Source organism: Sitophilus oryzae, unplaced genomic scaffold, assembly GCF_002938485.1.
Source record: "Sitophilus oryzae breed Bouriz unplaced genomic scaffold, Soryzae_2.0 scaffold_1167_pilon_pilon, whole genome shotgun sequence".
NCBI classification, from domain to species: domain Eukaryota; kingdom Metazoa; phylum Arthropoda; class Insecta; order Coleoptera; family Curculionidae; genus Sitophilus; species Sitophilus oryzae.
The window spans coordinates 1,315,155-1,337,867 of NW_022145801.1; the positions used below are offsets into that span (position 1 = coordinate 1,315,155).

General features: G+C 34.4%; 1 protein-coding gene across 1 annotated transcript; it reads left to right on the forward strand.

The window, feature by feature from the left end:
* Positions 1–451: 451 nt before the first annotated feature.
* On the forward strand, positions 452–21,203 carry LOC115888368 (kinase suppressor of Ras 2). The gene is made up of 15 exons (XM_030908085.1): positions 452–770; positions 1,282–1,434; positions 1,667–1,787; positions 1,855–2,172; positions 3,958–4,117; positions 4,276–4,418; positions 6,870–7,136; positions 9,406–9,533; positions 11,022–11,133; positions 11,711–11,949; positions 15,138–15,497; positions 16,860–16,993; positions 17,062–17,196; positions 17,331–17,460; positions 20,926–21,203. Exons 1-15 carry the CDS (start codon positions 621–623, stop codon positions 21,076–21,078), a joined length of 2,703 nt encoding a protein of 900 aa, XP_030763945.1. The 5' UTR covers positions 452–620; the 3' UTR covers positions 21,079–21,203.
* Positions 21,204–22,713: the final 1,510 nt, after the last annotated feature.

The following is a 22,713-nucleotide window of genomic DNA, read 5'->3' on the forward strand; positions in this document are numbered from 1 at the left end:
TTTTAATTGAAGGTGCGATATATTCGGGAGCTTCAAAAGTAACCGTTATTTTTTGAAATTCTATAAAGCACACTATATTTTTAAACGGATTCATTGTTATTCAATGTATGTTATAATAAAATTTGCTTTTTAAAAAAGTTTTTGAAATGGATCACCCTCTATAAAAATAATAGAATTTTCTTTCATGATATGCCAGTCCGGCCCTGTCAGAAATCTTGTCAAGGTTACCAATGTAATATTTTTAAAATTTTTATTGTAACAAAATTTCTTAAGATATATTTACCAAATATACAAGTAAAAGTGTGTTCGGTGTGTTCTTTTAATCGCGTGTAAAATGTAGAAAGTATTTTCAAATCAAATTAAAGTATTGTAACTTTTGTTGAAATATCGATTGACCTTGACATTTCTGGCAGCTGAGTTTTCTGTTTTATCGGCTCTTCGTCTTGCGTATTTTAAATCTTGATTTTAAATATGGCGATTGACTGACAACCGAGAAGTCTTGAACAGAAATCAGCACAAAAATTGTACAGATATATCTTAAAAAGTCCGGTGATATGTAAATATTCAGGTACAAAACTTAATGTAAATATAAGCCCCGGAAACATACTGTGATAAATGTGATGGCTAATGATCCTGGGGACGAAAATTTGAGGGAAGATCTTGAAATATTAGAATCTATGATAGATTTATCTGCTAGCACTTTAAAGGGGCTCAGGACGACATGTGCTACCAGTGCAGAGGTGACCCGACAAGAAATAAGAACCCATGAGGTAGAATAATATTTTTTTTATTAATACTAGACCCTTTGCTTGGCTACTAACTTTAGAAAAGCCAAGCGCCCTTGACATTGATACAAGCTTTCACTAACACTGTAGTTTCAATTGAAGATTTAAAGATTATAGATACTAATAATAGTTAGTTGTGTATTAAATGTGAATATTCCTTGTCTGTTTTCCTTAATAATAGTTCTTAGCTTTTCTCAATAGTTCAAGTTCAAAATATATTTAACTTTATATAGAATGTAGAAGATCTGATAAAAACAAGTATATTTTGCTACTGTGCTTTGTGGCAATGCAAGTTGTTTCAAGCTTTCTAATTTTAAGCATTTATATTTTATTACCATTAATGCTTTATCACAATACCTTAAACTATATTGTATCTAATTGGTGTAAAGGCATTGTTTGTATAATAAAGCACATCACTTAACATATCCTAAAAATAATGTCATTTTAGCTTATTATATTCTATTACTTTATACTAATATATCTTTTTTATCTCTAGGGAAAATTGATTAAACTCTTCTCTCAACAACTAGTCATAAAGGCAAAATTAAAAAATGGCACTGATGTTCAGAAGCCTGATCTAAATAAATGGCTACAGATTGTTGGCTTAGGTACAGATTCTGTGGCTGCAATTTGTCAAAAAATTTCTTCGGTAAGTTATATATTACTACAAACTGCTATAGAATGAAATAATATTACATAATGTTACTTTAATATATTGATTATTTTTTTTTGTAGTGGCATTATAGACACTTAGCTTTAATAGTGTAAATTTTTCTGAGGGTCTGTATAAATATTTAATGTGTTTCTTGTAAGAAACAGATTATTATACTTTTTTAGAAACTTGTTATTGTGTCATTGTTTTAATTACATATTCATTTTAGGTTGAAGAACTGCAAGAGAAATCTGAACACGAACTCAAGATGATTTTAATTGAGAAACAGGCAAATACTGAGGAATTATCGAGATTAATTAAGGCTTTACATAACTTGAAGAAATACACTGGTAAAGAAACATAATTTCGATCAAAATTATTTTTTTTATGTTTCCTAATACACATTTTTATTTCTAGATATTCTCAGGCGAGGAGATAACAATATTCCGGACACACAAGAGTTGACACTGTCATGGGATTCCTGGGACCGAAACGATTTGAAAATGAAACATGGACTGTCCCCTAGATCGGCAAGGTCAAGGGCAACCAGAGCATCTGTTCCTTCGGAAGAAAACCTCTATAATAATAATCACAAAAATAGTTCTGCAATTGCTCCTAGTGCGTCGGTGTCAGGTATCAATTCTTTAAATGCAGCGTCTGCAGTTTTAGGACAGCCATTGACACCTCCAGGCTACAGCTCAAACGTGTTTAGTCCCTTGAAGGAGAGGGGCAAAGGTGAGCACACTTTTTAGTAGCTATAATCTCTTTAGCAATAGAATATATAATTTTAACAGATCCAAAGAATTTACAAAATTAAACTATTTACTTTTGGATGAAAATTATAGATAACTGTCACTAATGTCAAATATTCTTTGAAGGGAGAGAATAATAAAATTTAACAATCTAATTTTTTGTATCAATACTATACAGAGTGGCGCAGTGTTCATGAGAAGCTCTATATATGATTTTTAGCCAACCATACAAACAGGTATGATATAGTATATGCCATGAATGTTTGGGAGTGATTCAGCTCTTGATGAAGTTAGAATCGACACGCACGCTATCATTTTTACATTAAAAACGTAAATTTTTACCGCTGACGTAGGTTTTTAAAGGCCCGATCTAATCATCTGCCTGCGCTCCTCCTACTTATTCTAAAATGTTAGCGTGATTGACATAGACGATACTATATCGCATTTCTTTGATTCATTCGTTTTTGTGCGTCAGTCCATTGGTGTGCCTGCAGTGCAACCAATGGGGCATTCCATTTTATATTTATAACCAAATATATGTTTTGACAAGAATTAGAATTTTAGAATTAGAATAAGTGGGAGGGGGGTTAATCTCTGCGACCTTAGAGATCTATTGTGTCCCCCTTTCTTGAGTTATAACTCATCATACAGTCCCAGGACTTCCTCCGGAGACCCGTGTCCCTCACATTTGAGAAGCTACGACCCAGGCCGGGTAGACGAAATGGTAGCTTGTATCGCCTGTTGGGTTTAGAGGTAGGAGGTAGGCTCCCGACCCTTGGAGGAGGTGGTAGCTTGTATGCCACTTACGCAGGATGGTCTCACGCAAGTGTCAGCCACCTCTCCTGTAGTTCTCTTTGGGTTTGGCCCCTTGGAACTTTCATTGTTACTGTTCCCAGTGTCGCTAGGGGGTTTCCCCACAGCTTCACCGGTGATGTTTTTTATTTATGTTTTGACAAGACTTTGACATTTAAAACAACAAATTACAACAGATTATATATTGATTATTATATGACTTGAAACACCACAGCACTGGAATTAAGTTTTATGTGATCTTGAACAGATTAGTTCATATGGTAGCGACCGATGAATCACTCCCAAACATTCGTGACGTTTACTATAAGCTATTAAGATCGGAAAAAAAAGTTTTTTAATTTCACTCAAAATGAGTTATTTGGGTCATAAATGACCTAAATACAAAATATTTTCATGATGTCTGTCTATCCGTCTGTAACACGATAACTCAAAAACCGCTAAACCGATTTTAACCAAATTTGGCACAAAAATGCTGTGGGACCCGAGAATCTGGCTATTAGTTTTTGGTGGGGGTGGGATGTTGGCAAGGGGGTATGGGAGGGGGTTAAAAATTTTAAAAAATCATAACTCCAAAATTACAGTAGCTAGCGAAACGCGGTTTTCAATTTAAGATTAGGAATAATATTTGCAACAAAATTTATAATAACATCAGTTATTATAAATCAGTCAAAGTCGCAGTTTTTGAGATAAAAAAAATTGGAAAAATTCTGTTACTTTAAAACTAAAAGAACTGCCTACCAACTGTTTATAAACATATTTTAGTATGGGCGGCTATACGTGCCTCCCAGAGCCAATTTTTTTATGTATACCTGCTATTGTTTGTATAGTTTATAAGAAAGATTGAAGTAAAAATTTCAAATAGATATGGATGTGTTTCTGAACACTGGGTCCTCCAATATGGAGTTCTTTTATAAGTAAGATGTAGTTAACTCATTTTTTTTATTAATTATTACAGAAAAGAAATTTCCAACAACACCTCCAGCTAAAAGAAAGCAACTAGTCAATAATGCTCCTATATTAATGCCTGATGCTTTTCCTTTGACAAAAAGTAAATCACACGAATCCCAACTCGCAGCAACTAAATCGGAAAGTAATAGAGACCTTAACAATATTAAGTAAGTAGAATAACTAGCAGAGTATGTCTCTGGTGGAACCCATCAGGGACCTACTCTTAGTAAATACAATATTATAATACAATAAATACAAGTAGAACAATAAGTAGCTAATTCTTATAATAATTTGCTCAACAAAAATGTATTCTTTGACATGTTAGTGAGACAGGTGTTAGAAGAGCAAGGTTACCAACTGAACCTGGCCCAGAAACAATGGGACTGACAAGTCCTGTATCCACTAGCCCCATTAAGTCACCACCTTATAATAGTACAGGAACTGATAGTGACGATAGTAGTTATAAATGTGAGTACCTACCTTTAAAAAATGATATTACTGTAAAAAATGTCTACCCCTCTGCGGCGGATTCATCTCTTCAAAAAAGTCCTCTTGAGTATTTGATCACAGAGACTATATGATGAGTTATAACCTGTTATAACTCAACAAAGAGGAAAAAAAGAAAAAAAAGGGCACCTTTTTAAAGAACATAACATAAATAGACATAACATACGTAAAATTTAAAAATAATCATACAGAAAGTTTGGGCTTTTTGGTTTTACCTTATTAAGTAATTGTTATCAGGTAGCAATTGTTAATTTTGAAGTTTAACTTGATATAATGTCATTTTAACAGAACGTCAACGGTTTCTTGTAGACGTATCTGTTTTAATAAAAGTGTTCTCGAATAGTTGAATTTAAATATTTTAAATAGTTTGTTTCTTATTCTTTGTTTTTTTTTTGCTTCCATAAAAATATTACTTAAAATGACTTGTTTAATTTAAATGGAACCCTGTATATTTTAAGTAAATCAGATGCACAATGTTATTTGACTATTAAATTGTATTTTACCATTTTTAGGGTTCCGTACCCAAAGGGTAAGAACGGGAACTCTATTACTAAGACTTCGCTGTCCGTCCGTCCTTCTGTTACAAAGGTCTATCTTATGAACCGCTATAGCTAGACAGTAGAAATTTTTGCAGATAATAATCATTTTGATTTAAAAAGAAAACTATTTAAATATTTGTAAAAGAATATACCATTATAAAATAGGCTGTACTTAAACTGCCGTTAAACGGTAGCTTACTAAAATGCCGTTAATAGGTATGACGTCGTTGATGTGACGCACTTGACGGCTTTATGAAATATAGGAATTTTATAAGGACTAACCAACGCTATCCACCCCACCAAATAACCAACGCAACTAACCTCGACACTGATAAAAAATATAAAAAACAAATATAAATTAGTAAAAATCAACCAACCCCACCAAATAACCAACTAACCAATGAATTAACACCCTCCATATAACCACGCCAATGCAATAAGATCACGCTATAAGCAAAAAAAATATAAAAAAGTGTTGGTCGACGTGAGATTTGAACCACGGACCATTCGCTTACGAAGCGATAGCCTCAGCCACTGAGTCACAGGTGCTCTTGCAAAATGCTTAAGGCTAGGCATTACTTTCCGCCAACATGAACGACGTCACAATATCTATTAACGGCATTTTAGTAGGCTACCGTTTAACGGCTGTTTACGTACATCTTATAAAATATATCACCATTATTTCCCGCCAAATATTAATTACTTACATACTTAATTGCGTTAGTTAATAAATTTTTCTAAATAATTATGGATTTGAATCAGGAAATCAATATATTATTAAGTTATGAATGTGAACGTCTCTGTTATAAATAAACATTCGTCAAAAAATTAAATAAAATTTAGGTCATACCTTTTACCACACTTTCTAATAATTATTATTAACCCTCAACTAGCGTGGTGAATTTTTGTACCGCTTATGGCATGCTGGGGTCCGATGGACCCCAATTTTTTTTAGTTAAAAAATATATGATGAAGAGATTTTATAAAAAGTTTGTTATTTTTACACTTTTTACAATATGTTCAAACTTGTTAACAAACATTTTCATTAATTTTCAACAAATTAATAAGAGCGGACACAAAAATGAAGTAAAACGCATTTTTTAGGAATTTTTGACAACAGAAATATAAATTGGCTAAGCAACCCATAGAAATTAAAAACATATATATTTTATTATTTTACCATATTATTAAAAGTACAAACAACTGAAATGTGAAGCTAAAGTAATAAACATAAATTATTTTCAACAAAACTGCAAACCTTGAATGTACATAACATTTTCAAATACAGTTCATGCTAATATATGATCTGCATTTACCGCACATGGATCGTACACATTTGATTCATGCGATTTTTGTTTTTTGTTATTTCTTCATTGACATATGGTTGTCACATATATATGACACATATACCACATCTCTTTCTTCGAAGAAAAATCAATGTCTTGATGATCTTCATCTCACTTAAGCCTCTTTAAGTTGATCAAACCACTCAATTAATGCTTCCTCAAAATTAGCGTCCCAGTAAGGCACACTTTTTAGACTACACACCATCCTAATAATGAAACACTCTTGGCGTGGTGGTGCCACACAGACCCCAATGAAACTTTAGCCTCCGCTGGTAGGAACAATACTTGATAAAATCAAGTGCGCCTTTAACAGTTGCATATTGGTATCTTAATTTAAAGGTAAATGGCGTGATGAGGCCTAATTCTTCAACGTAAACATTTTACAGTGGTTTAAATAGTGCTTGGGGTCCGCTGGACCCCACCACGCCAGATGAGGGTAAATCAACGCAGACAGTCAATTAATGTAAACAAGCGAACAACCCTGTAGATTGTATAGAATATAGAAGAAATTATTTGTATGTTTACAGCTGTAAGGTTACAAGTTCCCAAATCGCCTCAAACGCCGACGATTAAGCACGGGTGCATGACGCACCAGATCGCTCACCGTTTTACGCGAACTTTTAAAATCGTAGGAAATTGCGATTTTTGCACGAGGAAGATGCGCGGAATGGCACTAAAATGTAGCGAGTGCAAGTACTCCTGTCACAAAGAGTGCCAGGAGAAAGCGGGTCCATCTTGTAGCCTGCCTCAGGGATACGTGGAAGCTTTTAAAAAGACTGTCGAAGAAAGCCAAGGTAAGTCAGAAGTATATTTCTTGAATACCAGCTAACTTAACTTTGTAAATTTATGGAATTTTAAGTATTACATAAATATTACGGCATGTAGAATGTAGAATGAATGAGAGGGGGGTGCTAATCACTGCGACCTTATCGATCTATTGTGCCCCCCTTCCTTGAGTCATTACACAGTATATAACCCATCATACACCTGTTGTAGAGGGGACAGGGTATTTCCCAATCCTCCTCTGACAACAGATGTTCTTCCTCCGAGGGTACACACCCTTCCACGGATGGACTTTGGCCCTCCGTGCCCTTCACAGTCGAGGAGCTTGCTTCCGGCTGAGGTGCCCGTGTGGTGTAGGCTGTAGGGATGCTCCATTTTCTCCACCTCTTTAAGTTGGTCTCTCTTTAGACCTGATACCGGTGTTGTCCTGTATCTATAATAGAGGATATGTCCCTCTTTCTCTATTGCCTCCTTGGATTTGAAGTCAATTCCTATTGTGATCATGACCCTCCTCCCTCGAGTTAATAACTCGCCAACTCGATGTCCTTACATTTAAGTTCTGACCCTGGATAAGGTTCAGCAGGTAGGTGGTGTCTTTCCCCTTGGTCCTCGGCAGAAAGACCGCGATGGCCGCCCCTTTAGAGATGTTTTCACCCTTCACTGCAACCAGTTCTTGCCAATTTTTAACTTTTTTTTTAATTTACTTAGGTGCCATTTTCACCAACCAATTCGCCGATTCTTGAGATACACAATCTATGAGGATTATGCCCACCCGAAAGTGTATCCCCGCAAAACGCAGCTGATCCACAATTTGTAGATCGTTGTGTCGCGATTCGATCGCTACTACTTCGTCCAGTATAGCCTCTTCTAGAGACGTTTGCTGGTCGATTAGCAACCCCTGGGAAATCCTTTTGCAGCACCGACATTTTCACTTGTCCAGCAATAGCAGCAAAGCTGGTGATACGTCCCTGCTTGCCTCCCAGTGTTGGACGGTTTTCCATCCTGGCTTCTTTCTCTCCCTGCCGAACAAGAGGTGAGAGGTTTTCGCTCCCTCTCTTACTGTTTGATGGAGATGAGTCAGGTTGTTTCTTGGTTTCTTTACTCTCCCCTTTTCGGAGGAGTGTTTTCGCGTTTGCTTCCTCTGGAGCAAGTCCTTCGTGGAGCAGTCGGAGGTATCTCCGTGCTTCTGCTCCGCTAAGACCTACTCTCAGAGGATCGTCTAGCCCGCCTGGTTGACCCAGGCCGCGTAGACGAAACGGTAGCTTGTGTCACTTATTGGGTCTAGAGGTAGGCTCCCGACCCTTGCTGAAGAAGGTGGTAGCTTGTGTGCCACTTGTGGGGGATGATCTCAAGCAAGTGTCAGCCGCCCCTCTTGTAGTTTCCTTTGGATTTGGTCCCTTGGAACTTTCATTGGTAATGTTCCCAGTGTCGCTAGGGGGCTTCCCCACAGCTTCACCGGTGGTATTATTAATACTAGATCTCATAGTGTTCCCACGAGTCGCTAGGGATAATCGGTCCACTTCTTCAGTCAGCTTCTCCAGAGCCCCGTAGAAGTAAGGGGTAAATACAATGGGGTCCACCCTGATGCCCCAACGTTGAGACCAGTAAAGGACTTCTCTCGAGCCACGCATCCCTTTGACCTGGTCCCGTCATCTTAGGATTTAGGTTTTTGGTGAGGTTGTCTCTTCTTGGTCCGGGCGGTTAAGCCAAGACACGCCCCCCCCCCCACACCTTCTACCCGCGAGACATGACCACAGTCAGTAGAGGGTGCCTGGTATGAGGGACAGGGTTAACCTCGTCCGGCATTGTTATATCTCTTGATGCAATCCTCTGGCTACGACACTACAGCCAGGGACAAGACGATGAGTGAGATGCTTCTTAGACCAAGCCAAGTGCTAGGGGGATTCCCCCCAGCACCTGACCAGGAGCTTCCCCACCAACGACAAGGTCTTTCATCTCCTAGGGGAAGAATATTGCGGCATACACTTAACTACTGAATACATTTGAAGTTTTTAGAGAAAAAGCACAAAATTTTCAAGATAGATTTAAATACTTTTGTAGTAGCAAGCGGATTCTACTGAACTTGAACATATTTTCATTAATAAAGAGAATAGTAGTTATAGGTTTCAGATCAATAAACGTGACTTTTTAATGAAAATATGAAATTTTTCTTTTTACCGTTATGGAACAAATGAACTAATTTTAAATTTTTACTAAGATTTAATTTTTTCTCATTGATTTTTTTTTGGATGTGATAAAAATGTATATATTATTTTTTAGGTTCTATGTGTTACTCTCCTAAAACAGGTCGACCTAGCAAATCAAACAGTATAGTTAATTCTTTAGCGCGAGTCAGACATCGAAAAGGATCTCATCCGCAGGCAACGTTTAATAGTCCTTCATTCCAGGTAGGATATTTGTTTAGTAAATATTAAAACGTATTAAAAATAATTATATTATCTAATACCTTCTAATTATATGTAAGAACAATACATGTTATTGGCAACTATAGCAATAGATAAATTGGAAGAATTTTGATTGATAATATATTTACAGGCGAAGATTGTAAGGAATATACGTGACTTAAACACTTTGTGATTGTGGGACAAATGAACTACTTTTAGATTTTTACTGTAAAAATATAGGAAAACATTTTAGTTTTTGCCAGTGTTCTAAAATTTTAATATTGTACTTCATTCCAGATAGGACATTTGTTTATTAAATATTAAAATACATTAAAAAGTGTATTATACCGGGTGCGTCTCAAAAGTGGCTCACTCATATAACTTTTTTTATTTTTTCAGATAAAAAAAACGAGATTAGGTAAGTTAGTAAATGACATAAATTAGGATTGATTGGCATATTCAATTGTTTTCGGTCATTTCCTGTTTCACCGGAAATGACTACAACTTTTGATTTTTAAATGGCACCCTCGGTATTTTTTTTTACTTTAATCTATAGAAAATGACACTCTGAATAGTGTGACATATCATGTCAACTTTTGACATTTTTGCTTAACAAATTTGTATTTAAATTTTGAATCTAGAGTGTCATGGCTGTGTTAAAAACATTAATTTTTAATCAAGGCGCCTTGGAAAAATAGGTCTGATCGTTTTTAGTGTCTTGTCCTGACCGGTTAAAAGATGCCCAAATCGTATTTTTAATATCTCAATTTTTTCAAATGGAACGAGGGTGGCTCATTAGCATATTTGGAAAAGGCATTTTTTACAAATAATTTGATACCACACACTTGTTATTTCGAGGCAAATTGTCGTTATGAACCGCATGTTGCAATTTCAAATAAACCATATTCGAAAATGTCAAAAGTTGACATATGCATGTCATTCTATTGAGAGTGTTATTTTCTATCGAATAAAGTAACAAAATACCAATGATGTCATTTAAAAATCTAGAGTTGTAGTTGTTTCCGGTGAAACAGGAAGTGACCGAAAACAATTGAATACGTCAATCAATCCTAATTTATGTCATATACTAACATACCAAATGTCGTTCTGTAATCTGAAAAACTAAAAAAGTTATAGGGGGTGAGCCACTTTTGAGATGGTACCGGTAGATACCCGGTATAATATATTCAAATTATGTAAGAAAAAATTATTGATACCTATAGCAACAGATAAATTGAAAGAATTTTGATTGGTAGTATATTTACAAGCGAAGATTGTTAGGAATGTACGTGACTTTCACACTTTGCGATTATGGGACAAATGAACTACTTTTAATTTTTAACTGTTAAAGCTATAGGGATACATTCTAGTTTTTGCCGGTGTTCTTAAATCATAATATTGTATTTTCTAAAAATTTTATATGAACTACTAATACTGTTTTTCTATTATAATAGACAAATTTGTTGGTAATCACTGTTATATTAATTTCAGCCTCCTGATAGTAGCTCAAATACATCAAGTTGCAATAGCTCGACGCCATCAAGTCCAGCTGTTCAAAATTCGACTACACCAAAAGGAAGCCAAAAACAATTCCATTTTCCAGGTAATTTTCACCGTTTTTTTTTTTATTCTAAAAGACATATTTTGTGATTTGCTTTAATATTTTTAAAGATATATATTAAGATTTCAGATTTAAAGATTTTATGAATGGTTTAAATATACTATATAACATTAATATTTATTAGTTATTAGAGTTATGCGTTGTAATGAGTTCTTATACAAAGCAATCCAAATTGATTAAAATAATTGGAAATTTTTATTTTACTCGTATGGTTGGTAATAAATTTAAGAAATTCGAATATTTCAGTTGTTAGAGAAATAAATAGATTTAATCTGAAGGTTTTATAATTCAATTTTTGGATAAGAATCTCGAAATAAATTTAAAAAAATAGGTTAGGTTTTATGCTTGTAATATATGTTTATAATAAAACCCATCATCATGGATTTATAAACTAGTACAATAACTATATATTTTAAAAACTGCCTTTATTTCAAAAACCGCTGAAAAGATCATTGATCAAGATCACATTAAATTTAAAAACCATAATAATAAATACAGAAAATTATAATTTTTTACATAATCGTTAGGGTCGAAAAAAATGTATATTTTTTTGTTATAGATACTTCTGAATCGATCAAAGAAGTAACATTAGCTACCCATTCTATATCAGTGTCTTCACCTAGACATGACCTTATCACCAGTCAATTGTCAAGAGAAAGCGACAAGACTGCCTCGCAAACGTCGAACAGTAACAGTACAGACTCCGATAGGACGCCGGTACGACTGGACTCGCAGGACAGTCAAGTCTCTGATACGGAAACTATCACCGACGGACACAAATGGCCTAGACAAAATAGTGTAAATATTTATACAAATACCGGGTAATCCACTAAGAATAGCTCTCGGCTGTATCTCGGTAAAATATTGAGCCTGCGGAAAAAATATTTATAGCTAGAGAGTCCATGAGAAATTGCTGGAATTTAGTTTCAAGTTTGTAGAACGGCCGCTAGAGGGCGCAACTGATATATGGCAAATAAGAAAATGTAATTTTTACAAATTTTACTCAATTTCTATACAAGAAACGGCGCTTCAGTGAAATCAGGGGTGTATTTTAAAAAACACCACCTACCAAAAAAGATATAAAAAAGATGTCCTGCTTTCAAGCCGTGTTTCAAGCTCAAGCAACTTACTGCATTTATTGTTACATTATTTATCAATATAATTATTCAATATGATTATTATTTACCTATAGTGTGCTGCTATTGTACAGATACTCCAGTTTTTAGTATCATACCGGGTGTTGCATCGTCGGACGGGACATAGAAAACCGCATGTAAATTTTAATGGGGTCAATTATTGGCTTCCCTAATTATTTTAGAGAATAATTCTATTTAGGTTTATTGAAGAGCACTAAAACCCACATTCAAAAGAATAACTTTAGATATTTTTGATTAGCTCGTTTACGAGTTATCGCCGATTTCTTTTTAAATATTTCTCCTTTCTTATGGCCCTGTATTTACTTATTAGCACCAGTCAAGGTAAAATATAACTGTCAAATGAAGTTGTCGTTTCAGAAATTTACCTATTTAGTGCTTTATTATTATTGAAAACTCATTCCTACATCGGAAATCTTAAAAATGTATTTATAAGTAACAATTAGTATGAATTAAAGTAAAATAAAATAATCAATTACAAGGTTAATTATAGTATTATTACAATATTCAATAACTTATTAATTTAGTACTATTAAATTGTTAGAACTTTAGGATTTAAGATGTTCAAATATTCCTCCATCGACTGCTAGACAGTAACCCAGGCGATCATAAAATTCTCTTCTTATATTCGCTAGTTGGTAAACTGAAATTCGGCAGAAATAGCATTTTTTAACTCGTCTAGATTTGGGTATTTTTTATCCTTGTATATCTTGTTTTTTAAATGGCTCCAGAGAAAGAAATCATTTGGCGAAATATCAGGAGACCTTGCTGGCCAATTTACTGTACGATTTAGGCCAATGACGTTTCCGTTAAAACTATTGTCTAAATATTCCCGAACAGCCAGGGTACTATGTGCCGGGCAGCCATCCATTTGGTACCACACTTACTGATTTTCCCTAGCGGCATCATGTAAAGCAGGTAAAATATGATTTACGAATAGTTCCAAATAATATTCTACATTTAAATTTCGCGTAAGAAATAATGGCCCGATAATATTGTGTCCGAATATCCCTGCACAAACATTTACTTTCTGTGGATATTGCGTCCTTGTTTCGACAAACCTGTGTTGGTTTTCTTTGTTCCAATATTGATAATTTTGAACATTGGGTTCATTATTTAAGGTAAACATGCATTCGTCAGTGAAACATGTTTTTTAAAAATTCCCTATCCGTGTTTGCTCTTTCCATCATATCAAAACAAAACGCCTGCCGCCGTATTTCGCCCCATCTCGTAGTTCTTGGTGCTTTTCATATTTGAGGGAATAGTATTTATGTCGTTTCAAAATTCGAAACGCTGTAGTGTGATCTATTCCTATTTCATCCTCAAGTTTCCTTGTGCTGATCTTTCCATCGTTTTCTTCCACGCACAATAAAACTTCCAAGTCGGTATCATTTCTTGCATCTTCTCTTTGGTCCTGCCTTGCCTCACATCTGCAGTTATTTATTAGGGTACCTTTGGTCTCAAATCTCTGGATATTCCTTGCGATTGTAGATTTTCCAGGTATCGGTCTATTCGGATACAGAGCAGCAAACCTGTCCTTTTGATAACTATTTCCTTGATAATACCATTTAATCATCAATACTTTTTCTTCGGTAATGTAATTCATGGCTAATATTTTCGATGTAGGTATGAGTTTTTAATAATAATAATAAAGCGACATCGTCTGTAGATATAGAAGAAGTTTTGCTTGCCGTATCGGTGAGAACCAGCCCCTGGACAGCCCACCTGATGAAGGGTAGGCCCAGAAACCGGTTGTGGGAGTGGAGCTTGGTTCCCCCCTTTACGACAAGCAAAACAATTTTCGTTTTACTTTTTATTTTTTTTTAATTTTTTCTCTACTTTTGATTTTTCGAAATTAGAAAAAATACACAGCTAAAGGCAAAAAAATATTATTTATTAATATACACTAAAGCTGTAAGAATTTTGTTCATTTATATATTTGAGCGGGCCGAAAAACGCTCTTTACCATCTTTTGACGGGAGATGCACTAATATCTCACCGACACTTTACGACATCGTCTGTAGATATAGAAGAAGTTTTGCTTGCCGTATTGGTGAGAACCAGCCCCTGGACAGCCCACCTGATGAAGGGTAGGCCCAGAAACCGGTTGTGGGAGTGGAGCTTGGTTCCCCCCTTTACGACAAGCAAAACAATTTTCTTTTTTTTTTTTTTTTTAATTTTTCTCTACTTTCGATTTTTCGAAATTAGAAAAAATACACAGCTAAAAGCAAGAAAATATTATTTATTAATATACGCTAAAGCTGTAAGAATTTTGTTCATTTCATATATTTGAGCGGGCCGAAAACGCTCTTTACCATCTTTGACGGGAGATGCACTAATATCTCACCGACACTTTACGACATCGTCTGTAGATATTGAAGAAGTTTTGCTTGCCGTATCGGTGAGAACCAGCCCTGGACAGCCCACCTGATGAAGGGTAGGCCCAGAAACCGGTTGTGGGAGTGGAGCTTGGTTCCCCCCTTTACGACAAGCAAAACAATTTTCTTTTTTTTTTTTTTTTTAATTTTTCTCTACTTTCGATTTTTCGAAATTAGAATAAATACACAGCTAAAGGCAAGAAAATATTATTTATTAATATACACTAAAGCTGTAAGAATTTTGTTCATTTCATATATATATATATATATATATATATATATATATATATATATATATATATATATATATATATATATATATATATATATATATATATATATATATATATATATATATATACATATGGACGTCATCTGCTTTTTTTCTGTCATCGTCTGTCGAAATCTTACCTGAGAAAAAAAAACAGGGTATATATATTTTTCACATTTACAGTTATCAATGAGAGAATGGGACATTCCATTTGACGAACTTAAAGTTACCAAACCCGTAGGCACCGGTAGGTTCGGTACGGTGTTCCGAGGTTACTGGCACGGTGACGTAGCAGTAAAACTCTTGAGCGTCAACTACCTTCAAGACGAGAAGGCCCTAGAACAGTTCAAGATGGAGGTGGCGATATTTCGCAAGACCAGGCACGAGAATTTAATTCTTTTTATGGGAGCTTGCATGAAACCGCCCAAACTGGCGATCGTGACGAGTTTTAGCAAGGGAAACACCCTGTACACGCATATTCATCTTAGGAAGGATAAGTTTAATATGCATAGGACGACGATGATGGCTCAACAAATATGTCAGGTTAGTTTTAAATCAATTGACTGGTACAAATGAACTACCGATAAATCTATTTTACTTTAACAATATCTAAGTGCTTTTTTATACAAGGAAATGATTGACTTTTGTTATCAACTTTAAATGATATGTTTTTATGATACTAAGGCAAAGATTAGTCTTGGGTCGAGATTTCCGTATGTAAGAGGAGTACAATGCGTTTATAATGTACTGAACAAAGAGAGGACAGTAAACACGTTGCCAAACGTATGAAATAAACCGAGAAACTGTGCACATCGCTAAGAGACGTGGAAGGGGATATAGCAGATTTGTCGCAGTTGACCGGTCAACCCAATCAATACCTCTGTCAGTACTTAAAGTTCTAGGGAAAGGTGTATATCATGCGTTCAGCTTCACGATTTAATTACGTCTCGTGATACTTAATTTGTTTATTTATTAACGAGTCGTTGTAATTTTCCCTATAGCTTGAATTTTTTTAAGTGCAAGCTAGAAACACTTGCATTTTTGGTAAAAATAAGTGGAATTGAGTGGGTGTTCGATAGTGGTCGCGCTATTAGAAATCTGAATTCAAAAATCGATATCTTGAAATCTATTAGAAATGATAGATTGTAGTTTTTTCAAGAACTTTGTTAATATTTCTGCTGTATTTTCTTTGTAGACAGTATGTGAAAATCTTTATCAATAAAAAAATTACACGATTGCTGAAAATTGCTATGCTCTAAAAGTAAATGGATGGATTGTTTACAATTTTTGAATGGAAAAAGCAACCTTATCGAATTTTTATTATTATCGAATATATCGAAATGTAAACATATTGTAAAACATCCGATCTTGAAAATAAAAAAAAAGTTTCAATATCTAAAGTGGTTCTTGAGTTATGGCCTGTTATGTGTTAAAAAGTTGAGTTTTTAAATTATCGCGATTACTGATGTTTTCTCGTTATAAAAAAAATGACACCCTAACGATATCCTTATAATTCCATTTCAGATGTTCAGAAACATGTCTAATGATTTTATCTAGTTATCTCTTGAAAAAAAAGTCTTAAAAATAAGCGGTTTGCGATCGTGATTTTACTTTACTTGATAGGGAAAGGCGTATCGGCAACGCCGCAACAGCAAACCGTCGCGCGTCGCGTCGGTCGGTCGGTTGCATTTCTCTCACTCCGACTTAATAAGATCCCTATGCGATTTACTTCCACACATGTAAATGCCGACCCAAAAGTAACAGTTGCCAGCACGGTATAATGTAAAAATGCATTAATATCTAATGTGAATTTTGAATCTTTTAATCATATTATGTAATGTGAAAATCTTTGCTATTTTCCTAGCTAGTGATGCTTTGTATATTATCTTAAAATTCTCTTTTTAGGGTATGGGATATCTACATGCCAAAGGCATAATCCATAAGGATTTAAAAACCAAAAACATATTTTTGGAAAATGGAAAAGTTGTGATAACCGATTTTGGTTTATTTAGTGTAACGAAACTTTGTTTTGGACACAAGTAAGTAGCCAAATTGAACATATTTTTTTGAGAAACTATTTAAAAATGGAGTTTTATTTTTATTTTAGCCAAACGCAAAGTTTAAGCATTCCTCCAGGCTGGCTGTGCTACTTAGCTCCTGAAATTATGCGTAGTTTAGATGCTCACAGGTATCAAGAGAATGAGCTACCTTTTAGTAAGTCATCAGATATTTATGCTTTTGGGTAAGTGTATTTTATATTTATATTTATTAACCATGAATGGGTATTTTAAGATACATTAACTATTGAAAACAAATTTGAAATTTTGATTTGATTAATGATTGATTTGATAAAAAAAAGTATATTTTTGCTTTTAGTACTGTTTGGTATGAATTATTGTGTGGGGAATGGCCTTTTAAAAATCAACCACCTGAGGCTGTAATATGGCAAGTGGGAAAAGGGATGAAGCAACCATTAGCTAATTTACAAGCGTCAGGAGAAGTTAAAGTAAGTTCTAAACTTAATATTAGCATAGTATAAGAAAAATAGTAGCTTTACTCCTTGTCAAATCCTTTGTTCTTTTTCTGCCACTTTATATGACCCTGTTCTCGCGTCACGTGACCACTGACGTAGCTGTATAGTCGTGGTATATAACTAGGCAAAGTATAGTCGTGGCACTCGCCATAGTTTCACAGAGATGTATTAGGAAAATATTGAGTTCACAATAAAATAAAATAAAAAAGATTGATCATCGAGTAAAAATTTGCTTGAAAACAGAATATTTTCACATTTTGTATAAGTAACTTTTTCTTTATGTTGAAAATCTTTTTTTTTGTAAATATTTTTTTGTATTTTTCTGTATCTGATTATTCTGATGGGAAGAAATGCGGAAAAAATATATGACATATTTTTATATTATTATCTATTTCAAAGATTGTCTACAACTCTTTTTTAATTTAAAACAAGTTTAATTTTAACATTAATATTGGTTAGGTGATTTTCATTGGATAACTAATACATGGAACAACACATTGTATATATATATATATATATATATATATATATATATATATATATATATATATATATATATATATATATATATATATATATATATATATATATATATATATATATATATATATATATATATATATATATATATATATATATATATATATATATTTAGCTATATATATTTTCTATATTCGAAAATCGAAAGTAGAGAAAAAATAAAAAAAAATGAAAAGTAAAAAGAAAATTGTTTTGCTTGTCATAAAGGGGGGAACCAAGCTCCACTCCCACAACCGGTTTCTGGGCCTACCCTTCATCAGGTGGGCTGTCCAGTTTTACTTTTCATTTTTTTTTTCTCTACTTTCGATTTTTCGAAATTAGAAAAAATACACAGCTAAAGGCAAGAAAATATTATTTATTAATATACACTAAAGCTGTAAGAATTTTGTTCATTTCATATATTTGAGCGGACCGAAAAACGCTCTTTACCATCTTTTGACGGGAGATGCACTAATATCTCACCGACACTTTACGACATCGTCTGTTGATATAGAAGAAGTTTTGCTTGCCGTATCGGTGAGAACCAGCCCCTGGACAGCCCACCTGATGAAGGGTAGGCCCAGAAACCGGTTGTGGGAGTGGAGCTTGGTTACCCCCTTTACCAAAACAATTTTCTTTTTACTTTTCATTTTTTTTCCTCTACTTTCGATATTTCGAAATTAGAAAAAATACACAGCTAAAGGCAAGAAAATATTATTTATTAATATACACTAAAGCTGTAAGAATTTTGTTCATTTCATATAAACGGGATTTGGTATAAGTATTTGATACTTTTTTCCAACTACACCCTATTGCTGCCTTCCCGTTACCCTACGCCACACGTCTCGATTTAGTGCGTCATCAGCTTCTAGGTTATGAGCTTCCCTTGCTTCCATAACCGTTCCGTTCCAGGATTTTCTAGGTCTGCCTCTCTTTCTTCAACCCTGGGGAGTCCATTGAAAAACTTTTCTTAGCCACCTGTTCTCCGGCATACATAGAACATGTCCAAACCACTTTAAGCTGGATTTTTCAATTCGATCCAGCACTGTCTCCTCCGATGCATTCATGATACGCCTGACCTCGATGTTTGTCTTTTTTTCCATCCTAGTTATACCTGCGCTCCTTCTAAGATAGTCCATTTCAACAACTTGGATTTTGCGCTTCGTGTCTGCACTCAAAGTCCATAGCTCTGAACCATAGCAAAGAACTGACTCCACCAATGTTCGTCCAAGTCTCTTTTTAGTTGTTGCAGACAAGTTTCGGTCCCACCAGAGGCTATTAAGACAACCAATAACTTGTTTGCTCTTCTGAATTCGGGTTTGAATTTCTTCTTTGCCCAAACCGTCGTTGTTGATAGTAGCACCCAGGTATTTAAATTTGTCTACTTGTTGAATCTGGACGTTATCATCTATGAAGACTACAAAACAAGCGTTGGAATTGACAGCTAAGTATTCTGTCATTTTTAGACTAACCTGAAGTCCCCATTTGTTATATTCTTGGTAAAGCCTCTTAGTCATGAACTCCAGATCGAAAGAGTCCTGCGCAATCACGACCTGATCGTCTGCAAAGCTCAGAGTAAACAGTGTATCTTCCCCAATGGGTATTCCCATGCCTTGGCATCTCGTCTTCCATTCCCTAAGGGCTACTTCAACGTAAGCATTGAAGATTAGAGGTGATAAGCTGCATTCTTGTCGCAACTCTTTTGTGGTATTTATTGGATTGGATAGCCTGTGTCCTATCTTAACGTACGCTTTATTTTCTTTATAGAGCTCTTTTATTATCTTAAGTAGGGGTCTATCTACTTCTAAAATATTCAAGGCTTCCCATATCTTGTTGCGAGGAATAGAGTCGTACGCTTTCTCCAAATCAATAAACGCTAGATGGACTTCTTGATCTACTGCTATCTTTTTTTCCATCACCTGCTGTAGGACAAAGAGGTTATCTGTGCAAGATTTCCCCGGTGTGAATCCGTTTTGATTTTCCGAGATTTTGTCACCAATATTATCCCTGAGCTTACCCTGCAGAACTTTTCCAAAAAGCCTGCTCACTGAACTGTTAATGCTCAGGCCTCTATAACAACCGGGGTCGTTGCGATTTCCCTTTTTAAAAATAGACACTATATGAGCCACTCTCCATTCTTGGGGTAGTTTATTTTGCAGACAGCACTGGTTGAACAGCTCTGCCAGGCGCCAGCGCAATTTTGCTGGCGCCTGAAATTGCGCTGGCGCCTGGCAGAGCTGTTCGCATTGAAGATTAGAGGTGATAAGCTGCATTGCGCGAAATTGCGCTGGCGCCTGGCAGAACTGTTCAACTAAATAATAAAATAACATATTTAAACATCAATAATTGCTAATAAACATTACAGAAATTTCAAAAGAGAACAGAAGGAAGAACAATAAGAAATAACATCACTACTTTCTCGCGTAATAAAAGAATAATTTTTTAGTTATTGTTACCGAGTCCCGAAGGTACCGGAAAGAACCGGGAATTAATAATTTCGAGTCCCGGTTCTTTGATATCTCAAAAGAACCGGGAATTTCCGGTTCTGAACCCTAGCTACCATATATTATCAAGAAATTATGTTTTTTAACTAAAAACTAAAAAAAATTCCGATATTCGGCAGATTGTAAAAGCTGACAGAAAATATTTGAGAGAGTGCAACTACTCTTTTCCGTCTACTATTACTGGACTTAATTTATCATCATTCCCTGTAGCATACTCTACTGCCGAGACAGTTATGTCCGGATATGGCATTTGACATTTAATTAACAAAAACGTTGCTTTTCGTTGCAAAAACTTCACGAATATTCCCATCACATACTTTTTTCGCGGAAACAGAGATTTATGACATACACTACAGACCCAACTAAGAAAAATATGTCGCTAAAAATCGCTTATAGTATTTTGGTTTTATTTCAGGAAATTCTAATGATTTGTTGGCAATTTAAAGAAGATAAACGACCAGATTTCCCTAGGCTGTCTGATATCTTAGGTAAATTGCCTAAGAAGAAGCTTGCCAGAAGTCCATCACACCCCATACACCTGAGCAGATCTGCTGAGTCTGTATTCTAAAGTAGAAGTCACCTATTATATGGTAATACATTTGGTATATTGTTCACATTCGTTATTTCAAATGAAGATTTTATATTTTGTTTTTATTAAAATTTAATATTTAGTATGTGCCAAAAAGTTTAATACAAAAATGAATAAAATATTGAAAATAAGTTGACATGGAATCATTTAGCTAACAAATTGACGTATGTCGTGACAAATATCTTGTTGGAAATTGCAAAAATGTTCTTTAAATTTGGAGTTAATTGACATGATATTAAAAAGTTTCAAAAAAAAATCGCTGGAACCTGTTTTCAAGTCGATAAATGTCCGCTAGGGGGCGCGTCTGTTATTTTGTCGTTTATTATTTGACAATAATTATCCTAATGTCAGTCATTATTTTGTATATTATCGTGTTGTTGTTGAATCTTTGTGAGTAATTCTCGTTTTTTTTGCCTATTTTCATACTCTTTTTAAAAATTGTACTTTAAAAGCACAAATAGTTTTTTAAAGAACTTTTTCGAGTTTTTATATTGCATTTCTTGAAATTGTGTGTTGAAAATATGCCAAAGCATGTAAACAGTCGAAGCAAAGAGCTTTGTAGCTTCATTGATAAACTATTTTGAATGAGAATGTGATAATAAAGGTCCTTTATTACCCTTGACTGCAGTCAGAGAATTATGTTTGATTAATAAGCACATTACACCAGTTTCAAAGTTATTTCTACGTTAGTTTTTATTAAATTCTGTGATTATTAGTTTGTGCATTAATAGCACATATTCATAATGGACTAGTTTTTGCCAATAGTAATAAGTAAAATAAGCTATAAAACAAATAAATCAATTAATTACTAAAATATTAGTTATTAAATTAAAAATAAAACGTAAAAATCTTTAAAAAATGATATAATAAATATATTGTTTGTCACTTTTAAATTAAGATTCATCTCATAAATCCATCACAATCTGGCAGCGCTGTCGCCATCGGTTATCACTCAAAGTTGATTACGTGCATCGGAAATTGTTTTGAGATTACCATAAAAATGTATGTTGGCTATGAAATAAAAAGACATAGGTTACATCAAAATATTAAAACCAAATCAAAACGTTTTAGTTTCGTGTTAATGTCATCTAGTTGCTATTTACCCAAGTTTATCGTTGATTTTGTTTGTTGTTCGTGTTTTTCCTGTGGGTTGCGTTTTATTTTTTGTATTAAGTTTATATTGTTTCTATCTTTTGCTATTACAGTTGCTGCTAGGGCATAATATGCGTAACAATATCCTGATAGACAGCACTCCAGAAAAGAGTTTTTCTACAAGTAATTCACCGTCTGCCAAGAAGTATAAGCATTCTTTTACCTGTTTACTGTAGGCAAAGTAGAGATCTTTTTGGTTGGGTTTGGTTTGGCTGGGGTTTTGGTAATTTTGTGCTTTATTTAACTACATAAAATGAAACATGACCTGCAATTTAAAACTTTTATGCAAAGATGCAATATAAATAACAAAGTTTAACCTTCCCCCTCCACTTTATTTTTTGAGATAGCAAAAAATGCTATATTAAAAAAGATACAACTTTCCTAATGATTACAATAGCAATATATAAAATAATTCTTTACGTGCATTTTTTGTGAAAAACATTGATTTCTCTTTAACCATAA

What these genes read in the sequence shown, in the direction of transcription:
- LOC115888368 (XM_030908085.1), top strand. Translation starts at nt 621, where the DNA reads ATGGCTAATGATCCTGGGGACGAAAATTTGAGGGAAGATCTTGAAATA. An exon ending in TAACTTGAAGAAATACACTG is followed by an intron (nt 1,788 to 1,854) that starts GTAAAGAAACAT and finishes TTTTATTTCTAG; the next exon opens with ATATTCTCAGGCGAGGAGAT. An exon ending in AGAGACCTTAACAATATTAA is followed by an intron (nt 4,118 to 4,275) that starts GTAAGTAGAATA and finishes TTGACATGTTAG; the next exon opens with TGAGACAGGTGTTAGAAGAG.